The sequence below is a fragment of the Stigmatopora nigra genome, chromosome 12, assembly GCF_051989575.1.
Source record: "Stigmatopora nigra isolate UIUO_SnigA chromosome 12, RoL_Snig_1.1, whole genome shotgun sequence".
Taxonomy (NCBI): Eukaryota; Metazoa; Chordata; class Actinopteri; order Syngnathiformes; family Syngnathidae; genus Stigmatopora; species Stigmatopora nigra.
In genome coordinates, this window is record NC_135519.1 from 9,891,868 (window position 1) to 9,917,510 (window position 25,643).

The window sequence follows — 25,643 nt, forward strand, 5'->3', positions numbered from 1 at the left end:
AAAGAAGGCACGTTCCTAATATTTTGACTCTCTTGTAACTAAATTTAAGGCTGTTCCTCATATTTTGATCTCCTAAATAGATGAGGCATGTTCCTGACATTTTGACCTTATCAGTTATCTGAAACTTCTCTTTTGATAACATCATGGATGTTGCCAATATTTTTACCCCATCATGTTGTTTTGATATTATTTTTACCCTCCCTTGTTGATAAAACTAAGACATTTGCAAATATTTATACCTGATGACATTACCTTGACATTTCTAATATTTTGACACAAAAAGATCTAAGTTATGTTATTTTATATGCATATATATATAAATTTTATTTAATTTTCTTTGGGAGGGGGAGATTAGACATTATTTTGTCATGATATGAGTATCTATAAATGTATATTTGACTCTTTTGAAAGCTTCCTCTACTTTAACAAGAGCACTCGAGGCATTTTGCTGCAGGTGTGCTCAGTTAATGGAGTGTGTTAATGAATTTACTCTCAGTCGCCAAAGTACTTTTTAATCATAAATTTCCCTTCTCTCTATTTCTTATTGCCTGCAGTGTCCATGCAGGCACCTCCGAGACGTGCAATTAGCCCCTAACGGCATTACGCAGTCTTATTTGCATTAGCCCCTCTCCTGGAGTATTATTAACAAATAAACCACTAACTACAGTACTTTGCCCTGTTGATAATTTGGATACATATACTACGTATATGCAATATGTTAGACCCAATTTTAGGCAATTTAACTTGCTTTCAGTTAAATAAAACCCTAACCCATAACTGGCTTTAAAAGCATAAATGGATTATAGTGTGTATGTAAAGAGGTGAAAAGGGAGGTATTTTACTTTGTAAATAAATGATTTAATGCATTTGAACCTTTTTTGGGGTGGGGAAGGAAATGGAATGATTTCATTTTCCGTGCATTTGTATGTGTTTGTGGGAAGAAATGTGTGTGTGGTGGCCACAAATTCTGCTTGATGCCTGCATCCACACCCTGCAGTGAGCATTGAACTAAGCGAAGAGTTGGGTAGAATATCTCCTTGTAACCTGCTGCTGTGTGCTTTGGCTTCCGCTGCTCACTCCCAATAGGCGGCAAACTAGCTGCTTCCTAATTGAATTAAATGAATTAACATGGAATTGCAATGCGTAAAAATTGATTTATGGATTTTCCTCAAGCACAGTTGCGGGCACGTTTGTAGTTCGGGTCGGGGAGAGATGTAACAAATACAAATATTTTCAAACAAAACAAATGAAGCACTTTAAAATTTCAAAAAAAATTGCATGAAAAAAAACTAGGGATGCTTTGCCATTGTCATTTTCAGTTTTATTCTCCATCATTATAAAACATTTTTTATGGATGAAAGTGTTCATGGTGGTTTTAATATATAAAATATTATCGTGCAAGGTGTTAATCCATGACATGACAAAAATCTGTCAAAAATAATCGGTTGTTTCTCACCGTCAATGGCTGCTAATGACTACATTTAGAAAATCTGATCTTTTTTTATCTGTTGCCAGCTTGATGCAGTGCAGATGTATCTAATGTGCTGACCATCTAATATATACAGTGTGAATCCTCTCACAGCTAATGCACCGAGATAGGGGATTGTTGTCGTGAGCAAGTGTGACACTGTTTGGATCATTTCCCCATGCTCCGAAAGCATCCTTGTCGACAGACCCCCTTTTCTTGTCTGGACCCCTACAGGTGTCCAAACAGCAGCTAATGGAAGCTCAAATGCGATGTGCCATAAACACGGCGAGCCTTTTCTAAATCCTGAAAGGCTCCTCTGCATTTGATGAATCCTCTTCACCTTTGACCTCTCCATGACGGATGGTGCTCCAAAGGAGAAACACAACCCATACAGACCTCCACACCGCACAGCCGATACATAGGTATTTATTATCATTGCATTAACATTGTCATTATAAGGTTACCATCTTCCTCTTTGCATGATAGTCGAATACTTTACTTTTTAAAATTATTGAATATTGTAAAATTGTGTAATTTTAATTTTTGGGAATAAATTAAATGTACTTTTATGCAATGAGTTGATTGTAATCAAAAAGTTGGAATCCTTATATTGAATTATCCTGAAATGTATGTCTAAATCCCAGTTATTACTATTATTAATGCATCCTGTTTGACTAGTTAGATTATTTTGATGAATTCAATTTAACATAGTGTGAGCACGCTTGCTCTTTCTGTGCATGGAGGTGTCACCCACATAAAGTTTGTGCTTTTTAGTTACTAACTCACACACCATACAGAGGATCCCTGAACACACACATGTCACGTCTGCTTGCACAGAACTTGTTTGTGAAGTTGACAGTGGAAAGTCTGAGCTGCCCAGTCGCTCTGCCCCCATTCGCTCGCTTGGTGCGTTGGATTTGTTTGACAGGGGAGAAAATTAGAACATCAGAACACGACAGGAAAAGAAATATGAACATAGAGAGAGAGGTCATGCAAAAGTGGCATTTTCTATGCGTATTCCGTCCCTGCTTGTTTACATGAGCGTGTTGTTCGATACTCATCTCCCCTGATGACATGGTATGCTAATGGTTTGTCTACATTGTTGCAGCTGTTTCCATATCTGCAGGCTTTTCTGCGGTCAAACCCACTTGCATTTATTTATTTATCCACTCCGTTGTTGAGATTCTCTTCTCCGAGCCAGAGGTTATTTGGATGTCCCGAAAAAAACGTCTCATCCTTTTGTCTGAGGCCTCGAGCTGGTTTTGTAGAGTAAACGGCCAAGTTGAAGCTGATGGTTCACTTGAAGAGAGCAAACACAGGCTGTCTCCTGATGCGCTACAATGTGACATATTGACATGAACGAGGGAAGAAATTTAAGAATAATCTTCTTAATGTGTCCATAATTTAGAAAGAAAACCAAAAATGTTCTTGAATGCCTAAATCCCCTACAGCTGATTTGCATTTTTATCTCAATTTGTTTACTGTTTGGCTTACAAGTATACGTACACAGCTTGTAAAAAAATCTTTTACACTACCACACTACAGGATAATTGCTTAACTTTGAAAAATAATAGAATTGTTTGTTTCCTGATCCTTCAGAAGGAAAAAAATGCTATAAATGTGTCATTATTGTATACCCCACTGTGGACATTGTCAAAATTTCACCAAAAAAATCACTCCTGATATTCTTTGTGAGATTCTAGGATTGGTGTTAAGAAGGGAAAATGGTTAAATTTTGTCCAACTAACGCCACTTTTGAGTGTGTATTTTATTCTCACTTTTGTTTTTTAATTTCGAAGCACCACAGTAAACACTTTTACACAGGCAAAACAAGGTTAGGTATTTCAAGAAGACACAAGGGCCGCTGTTGATAAAGACTTTGAATGAATATTGTTTTAGGGTAAGACGAGGTGTATATGTTAGAGTGCAAGCTCATCACTCATCAGCTCAGCTGACCGAGCTTCAAAGTATCTAATTGGCTCAGTGGAGGAAAAACGCAAGAGATACTTTCACTCGCGTCATCGCGTTATTTGCAGAGGCTTTAACTGCAACTGCTCACACAGAAAGCAATTGATGAATTGTGTATGTATTTATTTTTATAAGAGAACACCATGGTATATCATTAATGAATAAACCTGAAGTCTACGGGCTAATCTTTCTGCTTGCTCAGTGGACGCCGTCTTTATTGGACGAGGCAGTACTGACTAATATATCAGACGCGGATGAAACGAGCGCCCGGTGTTTGGATTGCAGAGGCTGAGTGTCGGACACGTTCACTGAGCCAGAAGTGAATTTAAGTCGCACAGGAGCGAAAAAGCAGACAACACTAACGCTTTTGTGCGGCAGAGGCCGAGCAAATGACAGATTAAGGATGGAGTGAAAGGGTGATCGGTGTGAGCAAAAGAGACGTGTGATGGAAGTGTTTTGGATCCTTGCAAAAAGGGAAGGGAAGAGAAAGTAATATGGAAAAAATACTTTAGTTTTGTACAAAACTAGATTTTGCATTACAATGTAAATGAGAACAGGTAGTTTCTTGATTCTGAGTAAGCTTATGTATCTTTTTACTCATATCATTCCATCTCTCGCTAACCAACATAAGTATTTCATGATAGGCAATAAAAATAAATAAACTGGCTTTATAAAGTGTAGTTCCCTGGTGTTAAATTAAGTTGCAACAAAATATGAAGTATTGTATGTGTGCTGAGGTTCATTTGTATGCGGAATAAATGAATGTGTGCTTTTATATGGTGAATAGTGTGAAGAATATGGCATGCCATTCGATAAAAGGTTGCATGGGCATTGTTGACCATGGCTCTGCATGGCATTGAAGTGCTTCAGTTGGTCCCTTTCTTGTTTGGTTCGCATTTCATTCATGTGACGATTTCTATGAAGTCTACAACTCTGGCCATTGGGGAAAAAAGAGAAACGAGTCGAAAGTGAGTATTCGTTTTGGGCATACTCTCGGTCGGCTAGCATTGCATCTCAGGTGTCCAGTCGATGGCTGATGCATTAGTGCGATGCTTTGGGTTCAAACATACATTTCTTAATACAAAACAAGCAGTCTATGAGTATCCTCCACCCCTTCTTCATTAATCATGTAACCTGATTAGGGCTGGAAGTGGAAGGCCCCCGCTGCATTTCATTTCTCAGCGAGAAATAGACACGTGCACCAGTGCAATCTCAGGCCCTTCATTTTTCCACATGTGCAAAAAGCAGTCAGCATATACAACAGAGATGAAGTGCAAATACTCTGATGTTTCTGAGACAAGTATTATTTGCTCCAACTGTAATGGATCCTGCACCGTTGTGTCCCACATGTGCTCTAAAGGGACGTTTTATCGGTCAAATTGGTCTTAAAAGGTAGAAAATGTTATGTTGTCATGGGCCACATGTCCAAGTCTGCAAAGGGAACGTATTTAGTGATGGTGTTTTACTTTTCCTAATAACTGACTGCATATTTATCACAGCTCCATTGAATTTGTAAAACACTTCAGGATAACAGTTTGCTTTTTGGTTGCATATTTTATTGTTATATTTGTAAATATGTGTAGTTGTGTGGACCACCTGATGGTACTGTGGTTCTTCCAATTGATTGCGTGCAACATGGGTTCGATTTCCATTCGGTGAAGGTGTTTTTGTGAGCGTGAGTTCTGTGATTGGTTGGCAATCAATTCAGTTTGCTGCCCATGGTTGGATGAGATAGACTCCAGTGATAAACGATACAGAAAATGAATGAATATTTAGTTGTGTAACGATACATCGATCGTTAAATTGATTGATGAAGCAACTATTGAATAAAATCAATCAACATGCCAAACATCGATCAACATCTTTATCCATTAAATATCTCGATTTGTCAGACAGCACATCACGTCACGTGTGTCACATGGGTAAATCATGGAAACTAGACGCACAGCCGGAGACTGACATCGCAGCAAAACTGGACTAGTGTGGTCACGGCTTGCGGCATGTTTGCTGCCATTACTGCAAAATGGGGGTCAGACGTAACTGTGTTTTGACTACGGTTAATTTCAGGGCGCTCATCATGATGCCTGGTGTGAAAAGCAGCTTGACAGACCAGCTTTGGATATAAAACCACTCAACTAAATAACAATCTGCTCTTCATCGACGAGTGTCAGGTCTAATCATTGATTCGTTCCAAAGCCGACAGTCGCCAAGTCCAAATCAAACTTGGACAAATTATCTAGTAATACGACACAAAGGTACATAGACTTTCTAATATTCTTATTTACCCCAGAGATCATTTCATTACACATGCTCACACTTACCAAAAATAAACATTAAATTAGATTCTCCTAGCCCACAACTCACAGAAGCCTCCTTTATTTGGGATGAGAACGCGTGTCAAATGTTCCACTGTGATTTAACACGTGGACGTCACCTGATGCCTGTTGCTTGTTTTAAAAAGTGCATTCACCAACAAACACCAACTCCTTCTCGCATGATGTCAGCACTCAGTACTGTAAATCTGTCAGGGAGTAGTTCGGAAACCCACTTTTACACACTGCAGTTATTGTCCAGTTATTTCAGCTTGAATATCTCCTTCGCATAGTAATCTGCAATGAAAATACGTAAATGTGCGATTAGGAGTCACCGATTTATTGAATGCATAAAAATGAGGGAAGCATACTTCATTGTCCTAAGTGGGCCTGTTACACCAAACAGTCCATGAGCACTTTAGTTCACTGCCAATCTTTTTTTGTTCCCTAGTGTATTTTAGGAAAATACACAGACACGGAAGGAAAAAAAGTGCTGTAAAATGCATGCTAGACCTGTACAAAATACAGTAGGCTTACTCTGTATTTCACATCGGACAACTGCTCGTGATTTTCGTGTCTCAGTTGAGTAGCAAGAAAAAGCTTCTTCTGCAGATTTTAAAAATCAATCACGATGGGCTAAATCTGAAGTCGAATTCTACATTTTGTGTTATCAATATAGTGCTAAATATTATCTGTTAATTTATTTTGACTCATCAATTGATGTAATAGTAAAGTCAATTTAAAACAGAGCATTCATAAGATGTCATTTCAGCATTTTAGTACTGGAACTATTCTGAATACACATTAAACATTCTTGGCCTGAAAACGAATAAAACCTATAGTTGCAGTGTGTTTTAGAATATGCTGACATACAATAGAAATACAGTAAGGGTGCTTAATATGTCAATTCCGATCTAGCAATATGATTGACTATTAAGGCATCTCAAAATTGTCAATGCTCCATCAGGATAAGATCAGCCCTTCTTGACAAAGAATCAAATTTGGCTACACCTCGATTGCCACCCACATCTTAGCAACACACATAAAAAATTCACATGCATGCACATACACAAGCACAGAGTTTAAGTTTGAGGGCCAGCTAGCAAATTCCTGAGGGCTATCGGGTTTCTTGTTGCCTTGGTGACTGAGCACGGAGGCAGATCCATTAATCATTGAGAAGCGTTCACTTCGGAGCGGAGGTCAGACTGATTGCTGTATAGGGTATCATTTAAACACACACACACACACACACACACCCGTACAGACTTTGCACCAGCGTCTTTATAGGGACAGTCCATTTACCAAATCAATGAAATCCCTTTTCTCCCAGATGAATTTAACCCTTGTATGGTGTTCGGATCTGTTTTCAGTATTATAAAAAGTGGCCCATAGACCTGAAGGCAATATTTGATAACTGGCAAAAATAGTCTTCATGAGGAAGCGTATGAGATATTTAGAATATCATATTTAAAAAAATAATAATAATTAAAGGCTGACTTTAACCTAATCCTAAAATTGTTGTCCAACGACGTCACAACAATTTAAAAAGATCATTTGTTTGGGAATATTGTGTGGTATCACTGAATCTTTTTTTCATTCATTCATTTTCTGAACGGCTTATCCTCACTAGGGTTGCAGGGGGTGCTGTAGCCTATCACAGCAAACGATAGGCACAAGGCAGATGACATCCTGAATCGGTGGCCAGCCAATCGCACGGCACAAGGAGACGGACAACCATGTACACTCACACCCAAACCTAGGGGCAATTTAGAGTGTTCAATCAGCCTTCTCTGCATGTTTTTGTTTGGTGGGGGGAAACCGGAGTATCCGGAGAATACCCATGCAAGCCTGAGGAGAACATGCAAACTCTATACATTGACCTCCAACCCACGACTTTAGAAGTTCGTCACCGGGCCACCCGTATCACTGAATCTCATAAAGAAAAACATTCAAACCTATCTGAGTTTTGACCAGAACCTAAATAACATGTCATCCATTTGACATTAAGTAGCAAAATAAAACCATAGTAAATACATATAGCAACAAATATTAATGCTATTTCTTCCTTTTGGCCCTCAACAAAACCGACATCTTTTCTCGAGTGTCGTTTGGGCATCAGCACAGCGGTTGTGGCGGTGTCATGTGACTTGGCCACGTGGAGCCAAACGGATTAAGAGATTGGAGCTCTGCATTTATTTTTCAGGGCCGCGGCCGAAACCTGAGACGCGCACAGGTGTCTGGGAAAAGCAAGGGAGAGAGAGGGGGAAAAAGGAGGCACTTTGAGAAAAAGACCAGACAGATGCCGAGTAAGTAAATCAAAATGAATGTCCTCCTACTGCACAGCCACCAGTTTTTATGACTTGCTTAAAACACTTAAGCATTGACACATTTGCGAGATTATTATTACACTCAAAGGAGCTGTAATGGCAACGTTTGTATGACCTGGTCGGTGCGCTGCAGCAGGTGATTGTGCTGAGGTTAGACATTCTGATTTTCAGGAGGTGAGGGGGCACAAACCTCCATGTCCTGTATTTGAACTGCAAATCCTAGGCTTAAAGAACAAAAGTGATTTTTTTTTCAATCAATCGATGTGGGCAAGTGCAGGTTCGATTCCAACTGTTGGTGGTATGATTGTGAGTGCAAATGCTTGTGTGTATCCCTGTGTGCCCTACAGTTGACTGGCGACCAGTCTAAGGTGTAGTCTGTCTTTCCCCCAAAATCAGCAGGGATAGGCTCCGGCAACCCCCGCAACCGTTACAAGGATAGATTAGTTAATCTATGTACACTTAAATGACATGCTGTTATTTTGACACAGTTATGTCAGTAAAGAATATTCTAATTTTTCCTGTAAAATTGCAGATTAGAATTCTGTATCCATTTTAAATATAGTATATTATATATAACAATTCTATGACAACCAATTTAGGGTGTACCATGAAGTCTAATCGCTGTTTGGATTTTCAGATGGTGCATGTAAAATCTAACCGTTTTTTATATGACAATAAAATTAGAAGCATTAAGCAGTTAAAATGATAACATGCTCTCTCTCTCTCTTTCTCTCTCTCTCTCATTCACACACACATACACGCTCACTCAGCAACACAAGATCGTGCACATATATCATTAATGTAGTTTGTCTGCAGAGATTTAGTGTGTCCCTGAGAAACCTGATGTCAAAGGCAACAAATAAGCGTGACGATGAAATGGGGATTTGCTAGAAACTTTACACACACACACACACCCCTCCATGACTCATCTACACACAAACACCCACATGATATATGGCAAAAGCCATTGCCCTACTGAGCAGGCTCCCAAAGGTGCTTCCTAAATTTACTGGCCTTTTCAGCCACTTCAAAAGCACTTCATAACTTGACCACTTTATTGTTTCATGGTAGAAAGGGGGGGGGGGCAAAAAAAGATCTAACCCTCATTTTGTCATGGATGTTAAAGACACTCTATGGTAGTACCTTCAGATACAAGTTGACTGATGTTCTCTGACATGTTAATGTTATCTTAAGGCAATATTGTAGTCTGTATTATTATTATAAAATAGTCAGCAGAATTTGATTTTTATGGAAGAGTATGTCTTAAAGTAGTATTGGTTGCTATTATTTTTTATTATGCTTTCTTTTATTGTTTTATTTAATTTATTGTGGAAAAAAAGCAAAATAAGAAGATCAGTGATTAGAAAAAAAATTTATTAACGGATATATATTTTAATTACCCAATTATGGGGGTTTAGTCGTCATGGTGAATAATGAAGATTTCCCAGTCTATATTTTATGATTGAATAAGTATCTAGAATGTTTTTTCTGTCCATGTTTTGGGGTTGAAGTTATTCTATATTATAATTTTATGAATGCTTTCATCTTTTCCATGTGTGTTGATGTGATCTACTTACACTCTCACATGTTCACCACCTCTTCTGCATGTGGTTTTTATTGCAACTTTTTTTTTCTTATCAGTAATCAAATACGTTTGCGCCCCATTCACTGCAGGTACACAGCTCAACTTAACAAAATGTATACACGCACACACAAACACAGCCAAAACGCAATGAGGGGTTAGATGAGAGGTTTGTATTGGGCAAACTGAGCTTCCCGGCAGGTGGTCTTCCAAATGTTATCTTCGTGACCTCTGTCCTATGACACAAACACAACACATATACTATACTTGCACACTTGCTAAAAGATTTGCTCACTAAATCTGGGGTGGTCTAAGTGTAGGGCATATCCACTCAGAACTTGGCTCATCATACATGCACATTATCAAAAGTCTTTTTATTTTGTTTGAATTTTATTTAATTATTTGTTCTTTTAGTGCCATGCAATTGGCTGGCCTCTAATTTAGGTTGTCCCTCGCCTGCTGCGCATAGTTATTTGGGAAAATGAATGAATGAAAAAAGTGTGTAAAATATTTCTTTACATAATACAAACACTGTCTATTTTTTTGGTCCAGAAAATGCCAAAAGATGTAAAGTGTGTTTTGTTCAATTGCACGAGAGAATTTGGGCGTGAATTGAGTTAAGAGGTGGTAAAAGGATGATTTCAACACATATGTTAAGGTATCAATGTGCTTTTTTTGTTTTATGACAATCCTACTGGATAAATGAGTAAAAAAAATACTTCAAGTACTTTTTAAGTGCTTTAGAAGTGAAGCCCAATGAAATCATAGCATTCCTTCTTCTCTTTTCATAAGTCACTTCTGTATAAAATTTGTCATGGACCTCTCTTGTGCCAACAACAGCCAGTGTACACTCGGTGGTCTCTGCATCAATCCCTCTGCTTATTGTCGCCAGTATTTGCATATATTTTTCAGTGTGTGTGTGTGTGTGTGTGTGTATTTGGGAGGCCACCAACCCAGAAAGCCCAGATGGAATGAGGGATCATATTCTTGATTAAAAATGAAAAAATCCTCTTCTAGTGCGTGCATGTGCGTGTCTCTTAGCAATGTGCAAAGTGCCACATATTGGTTTTATATATGCACATATCAACTCACCCACCCACCCGCACACACACACACATTGGGTTAGGTAAAGCTCAGTTCTCATTTCCTGAACAAGTTGATAAATTCCAGATCTCCTCCGCGAGCTTGCTCGCACAAACAAGCTGCTGCCTTTGCTGCTTCCAGTGGACGAAAGAGAGAAATTTGTGCTTATTTGCTGCAATTAACCTTTAATTAAGTAGGAGTGGTGGAGGGGCTGCTACTGAGGAACAATCCACTGTGTGTTCCAACCATTGGGGGGGCTTGTGGACACTGCTTAATCTGAACCTACTGCACATACATGAATAATTGCAAAATATGAAATTTCACTTAAGTGTCTGTAATGAAAAGCGTTTAAAATACATTCAAGCATGCCTTTAAAAAGTTACTTTTATTAAAAATATTTGCTTATTTTGTTAGCTTTTTCTGTTTGAAATTATTACATTTTATTTGTGTATAGGGGCCCTAACTTTTTCATTTTTCTTATGTTCTAATTAACTCATGCTAATTATTTTGCAGTTATTACAAGATATTCCAAATATCAGAAACTACTAATTTAATCCAAATGACAACAATTAAAAAACACATTACCACATTGTTTAATTAATGGCTGTTAGATAAAAGAACATATACAGGAAGAATAGTTGCATTAAGTATATTTTACAGCTTGTACCTAATATCTATCATAACCACATAGTTTGCCATCGCTTGTGTTTATGCTGTCATACCGCTTGAAAAATCAGATTAGTTATGAAGTAGGGGCTTATTTCCCTCCTCCTGTAATTTATCGTTTCACCATCAGAGACTTGCACAATGCTGGCAAATGTACAGTAAAATGACAAAATCCTGTCTTCTCTCCTGGATGAAATCAAAACTGCTTTTCTTTTCACTGGCTCAAATGAATTATATGATTTTTTTTTCTGCTCTGAGTAGACATGATTGATGTCACTTTGGAAGAGATGACGAGGAACCATGTGGGATCCAGACACCACCTGGCAAAATCCTGTGAATACAAGAAGCTGAGGACATTCGCATACCTCCTTCTTTCTTTTATTTACTTCTACTTTGCCTAAAATCAACGGTTCTGCAAAGTGAAGCTTAAAGCTTCCTGTCAAGATATATCCTGGCCATGGCTCCCAAATCCCAGAGCTGTCTTGCAGACCTACAAAGCTGGTGCTGAACCCTATCTCAAGTCTATTGTTTGGATTTTGCAATTCATTTTAGCATTTCCGAATGCCCGAATGATATTACAAGTATAGTATGTCACCTGTCTTTCTGGTTATTGTTCTATTTCCTGTCACTATACCTCATTGGCCCAAAACATGTCATTATTCATCTATTTGAGTTTTTCGTTCTTTCTCTTCTCGCACTCTGTTTATTTCTGTCCGTCCATTTTTCGATGTTGTTTTTTCTAAGGGAAGCTAACCAAGAAAAAAATGTGTATTAGGTGTTGTTGCTGTCATGTTAGACATTGACACTAGCCATTTTATTCCACCCTGTTCAACTCTTTTTTTGTTTCATTTTCAGTTCCTCATTCCAACAGCAGTATCCAGCCCCCCGGCCACTAAACTGCCTTTATTGTAGCGTGACGTTTCTTTTGATTACAGGAAGGTCTCACTTTACTCGTCACTTGGTAGCGCAGCAGATCACATTACTCGCTGTGAGTACATCTGAGTGCAAATGCGTGCCTATTGCCTACTTTAAGACTTTTGTATTTGAAACTGAGGTCTTGTCTACATTTTTCTCCATTCACTGACGACCCTAAAAATGAATTATTATCGTACCCGACCCTGCAACTTTCATACTATCCTTCCCCGAGACTTCTGAAATCAGAAAATGTTTGTTTGTTTTTCAAATCCCAGAATCCAGCATGCGCCAACCTCCACTGTACTCTTTGAACTTATTCACCAAATTCGTTGGGTTTGATCAAAGGGTTAGGAGAGCAAATTCTGCTCTCCTGAAACATCGCCTCTAAATCTAAGTTTGAGTACTCAGTTCTGACATTGGCCCCTAACCTCTAACCCCCAAAAGCAAAACTTTGTCCTTATCCTTACCTCTGAACCCCCCCCCCCCCCCCCCCACCAAACCTCTCATCAGAGTTGAGCAGTCACAAAGAATTGAACTAATAAAGAATTAGGTTGGTCAAAAACCATAAATGTCCAAAAACTTGATACATAAATACAAAATGGGCATTAAGTCAAATTCAGCCTTAAGTAATCCACTTGAATCAATACATTTGTCGCTTACGTTGTCAAAAGTTCAAAGTAGAGTTCATATATTCTGAAATGTGGACTCTTAAAGGCGTGCCTCGATGGCAGCATATTAAACGCGACTTGACAAAGTCATGGGACAAACTCCAGGTGATTTTGCGTAGACAAAATATAAATAGCTGTCGAAATGTTTCCCAACGTGACAGCGTTTTCACCGTATTCAATCCACTACTCCCCACCTTCTATCCCAAATCTATCTTTATAAGGACAGGTTATTAACAAGTTCCTTCGGGGCTGGGTAAATCTTTTTTGGAGGCTTTAAGGCACGCAAACACAAATGATTTCATCCAACAGTTTGTACAACGTCAACTTTCCTGCACAGCGCTGGTACAATGCAACGAGGACGTATCTTGTATCCTATTTCCTTTTCTGAGCTTGACCTTGTTCCTCACTGGCTTTTCCGTAACGCCTCCTCATCTCTGATGCTCTTCATCTGTCTTCCTGTCTTTGCAGCTTCATGTTACCCTTCTCCTGCATCCTGGCCAGTTGTGCCTCTGCAGCTGGCTGCTTTTGAAAGGTTGCGGTCCCGGGCAGGTATGTTTCAACCCAACTCCTCTCCCCCCCAGTCCAGGCGACGGTCCAGCAGCCTCACTCGCCACCTTTTTTTTTCCTTTTTTTGACCACACATCGGAGAGTGAGTGTTTTCTGTTTCTCTTGGAGGCTACTTTTCCTTTTGCCCTGTCTGTCTGTGCCGCATGTCTGACTAAAATGCGAGCCCGTTTTTCCAAGACGAAGTGCTAGTTCTGGCAAAGGCGGCGTACACCGACTGAGTACACACACACGTACAAAGTGCCCAAGCGCAACACCAGATATTTCACTTTGGAAGAGGTGGAAAAAAAGTTGTTTGCACAAATAAACTGCTTTGACCAGCCCCGTTTAGATTGTGGTGGCAGGAAAGGTGAGAGGCAGGTAAATGTGAGCGTTGATTACATTACCATCGACACCAGTACCCCTAACTCGCCTCGGACGCTTCCTTAAAAGCTTTCTTCTGACCAAAGTCAGCCTTGTTTTGATTGCAGATGCACAGCTTTGGGAATTGCTGCAATTACCTGAAATGCTCATACGAAGAAAATTATGCTGAGGTACACAGGAATAAAGCTTTCAGGGTTATCTACCAAATTTACCAAAAGTGTACTAAAATGTCCAAATTGACTTGAAGATGCTTTCTATATTTCTGCTGAACCATAGGAAAGCTATACCTCATTATGATAAACAGGAAAATGATGCACTTTACATGTAGGTGACTCACTGTGTGGACATAATGGGTCCATGACATTTAACAACATAACTATTTCTCATTTTCACATAGGCCATAGAGTCATGGAATCAGGCATTTCCATGTTTTCAGTGGAATTATTTGTAATAAATTAAATATAGATGTATGACCATCTGGAATTATTTTTCACCCAAAACAGGATTTTGTTTTTCTTCATTTTCATTTTCTATACCAACTTTGCCTTTTTTTTGCTTGCCTCGAGTTGTGACAGAATAAGATGAACTCTGAACAGCTGCCTGCCTGCCTGCCTGTCTACTGTGAGTTATGCGGGCCTGCTGTCCTCTCGGCTTTTATTGATAATACTACACCGGCTGATGTGAATACGACTCTCACTGCAACAACCCCCGACTACCTCCCTTCAACCTGCTACACTACTCTTTGTATTTGTGTGTCTATCCCATACTAACTTTCTGACCCCAAAGGTTTGTTGACAGGAAACTGGACAAGGATGACATAAATTGCTCCGAGGCTTTTTTTTTTTTTTTCACTTTCCTTTTTTTTACTTCTCTACATATATAGATGTATATTTTGTTGAAGGCTCGTCTGCGACTTCCCGCTGAGCAGTAAATAATTTCATCTTTTCAGAGGCCAGTTGTGTCCCCATGTGGTCGGCTACCACATTTTTACAGCCGAGTCCCAAAATTTACGAGCGTTTCATTTTCATCTCTCTCTCTTTTGGGTCATGGGCCTCTTCATCATCGCCTCGTCGAGACAAAAGAAAGGTGTAAATAAAGAGAAGGTCTGGAAGGAAACAGCTGTGGGTTGACTGCAGCTGCATGGAGAGCTATGATTGGTTTTGACCTGACCTAAAGGTGTAAATTCTCCATTAATGACCCGTCAATTAGCTCAGTTGAGCCTGCCTGCTACTGGCACTCACACATGCACATAAAAGCATATTGAGAGCTAAGCAGAGAGTAAACGTGTCTGTTATCACGATGGCTTTATTCCAACTAGTGATGAATTTCGAGCCCTTCTTATGAAATTATTCCCTCGTTAGGATGAGCGGCCCGCGACCAGACACCGCAACCGGATTAGCCATCTGCTGGCCTCGCAGGCACGAGACGATGATAACATCAAAAAGAATTAGTGTGCGTCCAAAAAGGGTTGAGTTTCAAAACTGTGTATTCATGTGATGGAATTATACAGAGACCTCACACATACAAGTTTGTACTACTTCTACATGCTTCTAACTTTTCCTGCATGCTGGCCAGGCAATTAGGTTAAACTACTATGTTTTTACACAGGCACATTATGCAAATTTCCAACTGCTTTTTCAGGATAAATCCTTTGAATTGCGGGTGTCAAACTCATGCAACTAATCTTTGCCAAGCACTTCTTTTTTTTTTGACAGCAAAATATACTTCGTCCTCATCAGGGTTGACTTTCGGCAAGAAGTATGATGCACCCTGAATAGCTGGGGGTCGCTGGGTTTTTTATGTTTCTCAATAAAAATGGATGTAAAGAAAATGTATTGCCGGTTGTCTCAACTGCACATGTGCGGGTGGCCTTGTAGAATGAGAGACTTAGACTATTATTGCAATTTGGAAGCAAATAGACTGTAATCCTTTCTCTTTGCTCGGGAGGAAAGATCATCTTACTCCCGCCCAAGCCCCTCAAACCCCCTCAGACCTTTCCGCGGCAGCTTTCGCTGGGTTTGACCTCCACAACTGATCCGAAAAGTCTGGATTGCCCCGAGCTCGCGATGCACATCATAATGTCACATGGTGGTCTTGTTCAGTATAAGTCACAACTCAGGAAAACTGCTTTGAGAAGATATAATAGCAAATTCCTTAGTTGTTTTATGACATAGTATATATACGTCCATCAAGTTTAACTATTTCTACTACTCTCCACTAATACTTTCACATTTACTGCATGAACTGCATTGCGGTAAGTTTCTTTGGTAGTATGATTCAGGAAACCAAAATCAAGTCGAACCAGAATTACTCCTTTACTGGGTTCTTATAGATAGAAAAGCAGTGTTCTTGTGACACTATAAAGAAGTACTACTCCCAAACCAAACATCTGCCACTCTATCCAAGAATGCCTTGCGGCTTTGTGGCGATGTACCTCGAGAGGTTCCCCAAAGCAGTGTCTCAGTACTACTGACTCTATCTGACAACTATTTATGGCCATATGGCCCATGACACCAGGTCACGGCCACGTTTCAAGTCAAAATACCGCCAGGCCATAAAAAGCCCAGAAATGGCACACACCAACTAAAAAAAAAAAAAAACTTAAACAAAGCCCATTCAAACACAATCAAAAAATGAGAAAAAAATAACCTTCTATAGGTATTACAAAGCCCATCATGCACCTCTTCACACCAGACTTCCCAGTGCTGCGGATCAAAAGCATTTGACACAAAAAGTAATGTTAAACTCTTTGGTGACCCGTAGAAAGCATTTTTTAATACAAACCACCCTCAAAAAATGTCAATAAATATATGTTCCAGTCGCAAGGGGCCTTTCTTCCGCGCCGTCATCGCAGAGCTGTCATTATCAGCAGCCAGGAGCCTTTGCTCCAGCCACGCCATGTTTGCAGAGAGGAAATAACTGGCAGTGAAAAACCACACATCAAATCCACACTCCTCTCCGTCACGTTAACTTTCCAAAACAAGTTCCTTTGCCGAGCCGATAGCCACCGCTGTAACAACATTGTGGCCATCGTTGTCGGCGTTTCTTTTCCAGCTCCTTCAAAGCCAGGAGCCTAACTCGTCCCGCATGTTCTCGGGCCCCAAAGAGCCATTTAATAGCTATTTTCAATGTACCAAGATCAGAAACAATTGGTTATCATGATCCGGTTACGTGTCGCAACCTTCTGGTCACTTTGATGCTGTGCTGCTGGACTTTTATCTGATCTCAACATGGTGGCCAGCAGGCTAAAAAGATAGGATATTTCTTGTTAAACACCATGCATGCTTTAATACAATGAAGTTTTGTTGGCCATCAAATTGTAAAATTGCCAATTTGAACGTAAATGCTCGCAGAAATTCCAATAGTAGTCGTGCAGTTTTCAGGTTGCATTTATGTATTGTGCATTTACCTGGAATTTTGTTGTCGAATGTTTTCCCATCTAAAAGTAGAACTTTGAAAAAAATGGGACTTAGAGAATGACATGTATTATGAGAATGGCTATTCAGTCATATCTAAAATAAATGTCAATAAGAAAAAAAGTAGGGGGGAGGCAACACTAATAATAGCAAGTACACTCTTTCTAATGTTTAAATGCTAACGTGAAATGGTTTATACTGTTTTATCCCTTGTATGATATTTCCACATGGAAAAATGTGCAGCAAGGTTTGAACAGAACAAATCTCTTTTGTGTTTTGCTTTACTTGAACTTTTGAGTGTACATCAGAATTGGTGAAGACTCAAATTGAACTTGTTGTGACCACTCACTCACAAACACACACAACAAAGTACTATGCGTCGGTTTAGTATTGTTTCTAATGTTGTCATACAGTGCGTAAGTTCCTTTGACTTGCAGGCAAAAATGGACAGTTGTAGTTTTTGAGGATTCTTGACAAAAGGCACCTCTGAGTTCTTGTTTGTCCATGAAGGCTTAGCAAGTGAGAAATATCTGCATGAAATTGAGAAGTTGCCTAAATTGGAGGCGGTCCAATAAGGAGCACAGTGTGACATTGCTAAAAATAAAAATGGAGATGGATGGAGAGGATTGACCTCAACAGCAACAACTCTCGGAGTGTTGTAAGAAAACAAACACTTGTTGCTGCCTGTGCGATGCTGAAATGCGCAGTTTTTTTTATACATGGATGTACTTCATTGTTCATGTTTATGAATCACATAAATCAAATAAAGCACAATGATGCCTTGAAGTATGAATGACTCACCCAGACAACAAATATTTCTACACAAAAGGCGGAGCAACACATGTAGACAGACAATAAAACAAAACATCCAACCATACATTCTTTACTCTTTGAGTAAAATGGCTTCTGATACTGCAGGTGGCTGAGAGAGTTCTGAAACTGTGTTTATATTGAATTAAAGTAGTATATTATATTTAATGGCTTTTAATGAAGCACTCCGAAATTCCATAAAATGTGATTCTTTACATTGTACTTATTGTTTGCACTGCTGTATGATTTTTTTATTGCAAAATTTCAGTCTTGTTTTTCTTATCAGAATTATATTACTCAATTTTTTAGGGCCTCAAATATATTAATGGCATTTCCATTCATTTAAATAGAGAACAAAATTGTGAGCTCTAAATGTTCTTGAGTTTTCAGCCTGTTCCCAGAACAAATTAAACTATTTTTATGATACGTTACATTTAAACGTAAATTTCCCATTTTCCTGTTATACATGTTTCCTTTTTTTGCCGTCAAAACTATTACAGTCCTGTCACAAAATGTCAGAATCTTTTAGTCAGAAAATCTAGATGTAAAACGATACAATCTGAAATTGATGTTTGACTTGCTGTTTTTCTACTCTTTTTTTTCAAGTCTCTGACTGTTCAAAACATCCACCTCGAAGCACATCGGTCTGAGTCTGTAAAGAAGGTTTCATCTCCTCTTGGCCTCAGAGGTAATAGGATAGATGTAAACAAACAATTATTGCCTAGGCCGTCATTGGCGTCCCACTAACAGGTATGGACACCGAGCTTCTGGCTTTAATAACAAGCAAGCGTTGGGAATGTCCGTCCTTCAAGAATGTTCCTCATCAGCTCCTTGTGGCGCTCGTCTCAGGTGGAACCCTTGCCGCGGGTCTTCTAACGTCCAGCTTTGTCCACCCAATCCCGCGTTCGCCTTGGCGACATCTTGCAACGATCAGCCGAATTAGTGGAGGTCGCGGCGGAGGGCCGAGCGACGGGAGGTTGTGAAAACAGGCGGCGAGCCTATTAGGGGAAAGACGATCTGCGTTCATCAGCACTGGTAATAATTCCTCTATAGGAGTTCTGATCAGGCTTCATTTGTGGTCAGGAAATGTTTACAAACACTGTCAGAGGTTCCAGCACTGCACCCTGGGGTGCTCCGTGGCACTGCACATAAATTAATGTCGGATATTGTCCAGCAGGTAAAACATGATTTAGACCAATGAATTTGGAAAGTTATATAACATAGTTGAGTTTAGTATTTTTTTTAACAGGACGGACAGGAAAACTAGAAATTACTTCTTTAATGATTTGCCTGGCTAAAATCATGCTAGGACAGCATGTTGCTTGACATTTGCAAGATTATTTTTTAAAATTTCAGATATATCGACTTATGAAAATGGATTTTTTTTAAATTTTCAATTTAGATTGTTATTTTTTTTGCAGTATTAACATTTATTCATTTTTTTGGTGGCTGCATATTTGTTCTCAAGTAAGATTTAAGGCTCAACTCATACTATATATTCACTGTGTCCCTCTATAGCAACTTTATATATTTATTTGAGGGTTTTTATTTGGAAGGTGTAGTTCATCAATTTACTATTTTTGATACCTCTTACTGTGCTGGACAATTATATTACTATTAGTAATTCATAAACATTCTTAGCATATTGTTGTTGTTATTTATTTATTTTAAAAATGATACACAAAGAGGAAAATGAGAATGTAAACCACTTTTTACATATCATCTCTTGTTTATTCCGTTCGAATTTAATATAGTCAAACGTAATACATTGTGCAGGTGATTGTCTAATTTTATTTTCTTTCTCACGTATTTACTGATTCTTTCGAATATTTTTTCACCACATTACAGTGTAAAAATACAACCAAAATTTAAACTCACCAAACATCATCAAAACCAACAGCAAATGTGTAATTGCTGGTAAATTCATTTGCACCAGTGATAGAAAAATATGATTAAACGAAATCTGCCATTGTAATATTACTTCAGAAAGTCACTTTTCCCCATTTGGGAAAGTTCTACAAGATCCACGGCCCTTTTCTGTCTTCACAATGAACATCCCACGTCATTTTCATCGATTAGTGCGCACTGTAAATCCTCCGTGCAGAGCCCACATGCGCGTGCCCGTCGCCACACGCTCTTTGGCTCCTCCAGGTGTCTGTCAAAGTGAGGTGAGCGTCTTTTTTTAAAAGGATTTAGGTGCGTGTGCGCAACATTTGCAGCGGTGGTGGGCGTGATGGACGGAAAGCTACCTCCACCTCCACGCGCGTCAGGTTACTTTTTATTTTTTTTGACTGACAGCGTCACCATGGCAAATAATTCCACGCAGGGTTATTGTCTCGTCCGTGCCTTCCCCGGGCTCGAGTGACCGACCAATCAGACTCCACGTCCACGCGTGTTTGCCAGCTTGGAATAATATTTTTAAAAGGGAGTCCTGCACCAGCGTGGAGAAGCCGGAGGAGGAGGGGAAGGCTGCAACAACTTTTTTTCCACACTTTCTCGGCAACTTTGGATAAAGAAGTGAGCTCCGTTTTTTTTTTCCTAGGGGTTCATGGCTGGAGTGGAGCATCACCTCATGGGCTTTCTTCGTTGATTGCAAAGTTTCCCCCAAGCTTCTCCAACATGTCCATGTTGCCGACTTTCGGATTCACGCAGGAGCAAGTGGCGTGCGTGTGCGAGGTGTTGCAGCAGGGTGGCAATATCGAGCGCCTGGGCCGCTTTTTGTGGTCCTTACCGGCGTGCGAGCACCTCCACAAAAACGAGAGCGTGCTTAAAGCCAAAGCAGTGGTGGCCTTTCACCGTGGCAACTTTCGCGAACTGTACAAGATACTGGAGAGCCACCAGTTCTCGGCGCACAACCACCCCAAGCTGCAGCAACTGTGGCTTAAGGCGCACTACATCGAGGCGGAGAAGCTGCGTGGACGGCCACTGGGCGCCGTTGGCAAGTACCGAGTGCGTAGGAAGTTCCCCCTGCCGCGCTCCATCTGGGACGGCGAAGAGACTAGCTACTGCTTCAAGGAAAAGAGTCGCAGCGTGCTGCGCGAGTGGTACACGCATAACCCTTACCCGTCTCCCCGGGAGAAGCGAGAACTGGCCGAGGCCACGGGACTCACCACCACACAAGTCAGCAATTGGTTCAAGAACCGGAGGCAGAGGGACCGCGCAGCTGAGGCCAAGGAGAGGTGAGCGCACCCAATTGGCCTTTGTAAGCTTCAATGACTTCATTTGAGATACCATTTTCATATTAAGGCCTTTATCAAGCCTTACTGCACTGCATAACTTGACATTAACGTATTGTGATCATTTTCAGAAAATTTATAGAGGTTAAATAAAAGGTTAAGTTTGCCTAACTTTCAGGACACCTGGCAACATCTGTGTAGAGTATGATATATTAATTATATTTATATTTCAACATCATCCTTTGGAAGCACCTTCATAATAATGCAAGTGGCAAGTCACCTTTTACATTGATCCCTAAATGTACAGAAATTGCAATTTAGATTTTATATATATCTATATATATATATATATATATATATATATATATATATATATATATATATATATATATATATATATATATATATATATATATATATATATATATATATATATATATATATATATATATATATATATATATATATATATATATATATATATATATATATATATATATATATATATATATATATATATATATATATATATATATATATATATATATATATATATACACACACACACACACAAACACACACACACACACACACACACATACATACATACACATACATATTTACATATATAACACAGTGAAGGGCCTGAACTAAGTTTTAAGACCTCTGTCATCGTGCCCAATAGTGTATCATATATACTAGATGTGTCATGTGTCTGACATAAAGGATCTCAATAATATAATATATATAATATAAATAACATTTTACCACTCCATGAGATTCCAATAAAATCTGCGCAACCTATTTTGGGCATTCACTCTAAATCTAGGAACCCATCACAAATTAATTGCTAAAGGACTCTGAAATTTTCATTATAGCCACATCTATTCCACAAACGTCAAAATCTTAATACTCATAACAACAATTCCCAGAAAAACTCACTTGGGACTATTTTGGGTCTGACCCTAAATTTAGGAACCCTGCCATATAGGAAATTCAATTACTGCTCCCAACAGTCAACTGAATAATTGTACAATTTTCGTTTAACATGACATAACTGCCATGCTGCCTTTGCCAAAAAGAACACTACTCAAAAACATAGACACATTCAGCTTTGTTTTAATAATAATTTGGAAATGTATATATATTTATATACTTTTATTTTTAGGTGATTGTGTTTTTGCATTACTTTGGGACTAAATGAGAGAAATTAAGTAAATAATTCATACGTGTGTGTGTGTGTGTGTGTGTGTGTGTGTGTGTGTGTGTGTGTGTGTGTGTGTGTGTGTGTTAGTGTGTGTGCATATCAGTATCATAACAATATTTGTAAATTTGAGTCATGCATTCTCTTTGTAAGACTAAAAATATAAGTTATTTTCAATAAGTGTCAAAGACGCTTCACTGAAGCTTTCTATGAGAAACTAAAGGATCTTCTATGAAAGAAACCAAAATAACAAGACACACTGCTGGTGATAAACATATAACCAAAACGTATCTTTTAGGTTTAATAACCACACGTGTCCTATATAATTTTGGCAAGCAGAAGATATAGAGAGAAGGGGAAAAAACAATATTTTTATGTATCCTGCCGATCACCACAAGAAAACATTTTTAACTTGTGTGTGTGCTTTCCAAGTGAAGGAAGACATGTTGCTGTCAGGTGTTGCTCAGTGTCTTCTTTCACCCCCTGGCCACTAATTCGAGGCTGAAAGCTGTAGATAAATCATGTCTTACACAGGGCACACAGTGTGACCATGTGAATGAGGGGACAACTTCTCATTTGCCCCTTCGAAAACTACCTTTTAAACCCAATCAAAATCTAAATCTCATTAAAACATGTCATCATAAAGCACACACTAAATGTATTGTTATTCTTTTTTGTTGCAAAAAGTATTATTGCAGTCTTTATTTTCTAAGTACCATAAAACATGGAATAATTCATAACTGGATGAAATATACAATCTTTTTCTTCAAAAAAAATATTGCATTATCTTTGTTTTTAAAATGTATTGATTTCATTTAACTATGTAAGGTAAAAATCTAATATAAAATACGTGTGTTCTCTTTGAGTATACCATTTTTATGTCATTTGAAATATGTATAACGTCAATGAAAATTTACGATCAGTAACAATACTTTCCAATCCAAAAACAACATGCATGCATTATTAGGTGAGCAAATGAGTGTGATTTGTTAGTGGCGATGATTGCATTGAAACACTGTAAAATATCTAATTATTTATGAATCATTTCAGAAATAGTGAGAGCATGCTCGTAATTGACATATTCAATAATTGTAATATTATTTTTGCACTAATGTTCACGAGATGGATACATTTTGTTCAGTCTATATTTTTTTTAAACGTTCCAAAGTATTTACCACACTTATCTGCTTTCAGGGAAAACAATGAAAACTCAAACAACAGCAACAACAATAACAGTAATCCTCTGACTTCCTCCCTGAATGGAACTAAAACTCTTTTGGGAAGCTCAGACGACGACAAGACGCCGGTGGGAACACCCGATCACCACACGTCCTCGAGCCCGACGCTGCTGCTCGGATCAGGCGGCGGTCAGCTGGCCCCCTTGCACGGCCTTGCTCCCCCTCCCGGGCCCAGTGCTATTCCGGTGCCTGGGGGTGGCGGGCCGGGAGGAGCCGGTGATCCGGTGCACCACCACCATCATCACCACCATCACCACCATCACCCGATGCACCACGACTCCATACTGAACCCTATGTCGTCAAATTTGGTGGACTTGGGCTCGTAGAGCAACAATTTGGAGGATTTCTTTTTTGTTTTTTACTCATTTTTGCCTTTTTCTTTATAGAAATGTGCCAGTGGGATCTCTCTCTCTCTCCCCCTCTCTCTCTTTCTCTCTCTATGTCTCACCCTCTTATTTTATTTTATTTTTTTAAAGAAAGCACTTAAAAGGGACGACATTTTCTTTTTAATTGGCAAAAAAGGTGAGGAGGGTCCATTGGAAAGCAAATGAACAGTATTTTAGTTAAATATAAATTGTTCCAGATTGTTGAAAACAATAATAATAATAAAACGTCTTAATTATTTGTAATCCTTTTCCTAGGTGGTTTAGATTGTTTTTGTTTGTTTACAGGGTTGTCTAAAAGAGCCCATTCTTTGTTCTTGGTGTTGTTTTTATTTTTATTTTTTGATGCAGGGAATGAGTCAGTTAAAGGGAGTCCTCCTTAAGTGTCTTATAAGAAGCAGTCATAAGATGAAATGTCTTTTGAATAAACTCTTGATATTATAATGATTATTTTTACTATCATTTGGAGAAAATGAGGACTGCATGTGAAGTTGGCATGATGAAGCCTAAAAGAAATCGTCTATAGTTTCATATACTGTTTACAATAAAACACAAGAAATGTGGATTCAGTTGGACTATTTCTTTCATTCGATGCTCTTATTACTTTCACATTGAATAGAAACAAGAAATTATTATATTTTTCTGTCTATTTTATCTAGTATATTTGGTTTATATAGGACAAAATACATAGCAAGTTTAATTCCAACAGTCTTGTCACATTAAGTCAAATGTTTTAAAGCAATCACCATGCACTCTTTGACATTTTGTGTGCAGTGGTAAAATCATTATTTTCCAAAAAGGTAAATATAAGTGCTTGGTGAAATAATGGGTATATTATATATTCGTTATTTTTCATCCAACTTGGAGAAATTGAGCAGGATTTCCCGATAAAATTGCTATCGTTTTTTTTTTTTTTTTATCGAGGGCTACTTTGCCTGAAAAAAACTTTTCCAACTCTTTTCGTAATGTTACAAATAGCAAAACCATAACCAATTGCAATATTGATTCCACCAATATAGTGCCTGTTAAAAATGTCCATATTGTCTCATAGTAGGAGACACAAGCATTAAAATAAAGATGTAACCTAAATATATTCTCTCACTCAAATGAGCATTTAAAAAAAAACATAAAGGCCACATAGCAGAATCACACAAAAAGCTTCTCTTGTGCAAGTGATGACAATTAATACATTTAATCGAGGTGCAGGATAAAACGTCAAAAGCTGACAATTGCATGCATGTCATTTTCTGTAATTGTCGAGCTGCTCCGTTCATCTTGAGATTTTAAAACGAAGTGCAACCAGATAGTTTGAGTAGACTTTTTGTTTGGCCAGTGTCAGGTGCAGCATGTAGTGAGTAAGTAGGCAACATTCTAGTGTAACACATTACTGGTCCCAGTGGGAAAGCTCTTCACTTAGCTCCCCATCACAGGGGTCAGCGGTCAAACGTTTATAGCCAGCAGATTCCATTAAGTGGCAAGAACTTTGCACTGACTTTGTCC

General features: G+C 38.8%; 1 protein-coding gene across 1 annotated transcript; it reads left to right on the forward strand.

The window, feature by feature from the left end:
• The first annotated feature begins 20,399 nt into the window (after nucleotides 1-20,399).
• Nucleotides 20,400-24,648, forward strand: six2a (SIX homeobox 2a). The gene is made up of 2 exons (XM_077729764.1): nucleotides 20,400-21,321; nucleotides 23,717-24,648. The coding sequence occupies exons 1-2, from the start codon at nucleotides 20,762-20,764 to the stop codon at nucleotides 24,084-24,086; spliced, it is 930 nt and encodes a 309-aa protein (XP_077585890.1). The 5' UTR covers nucleotides 20,400-20,761; the 3' UTR covers nucleotides 24,087-24,648.
• The last annotated feature ends 995 nt before the right edge of the window (nucleotides 24,649-25,643 follow it).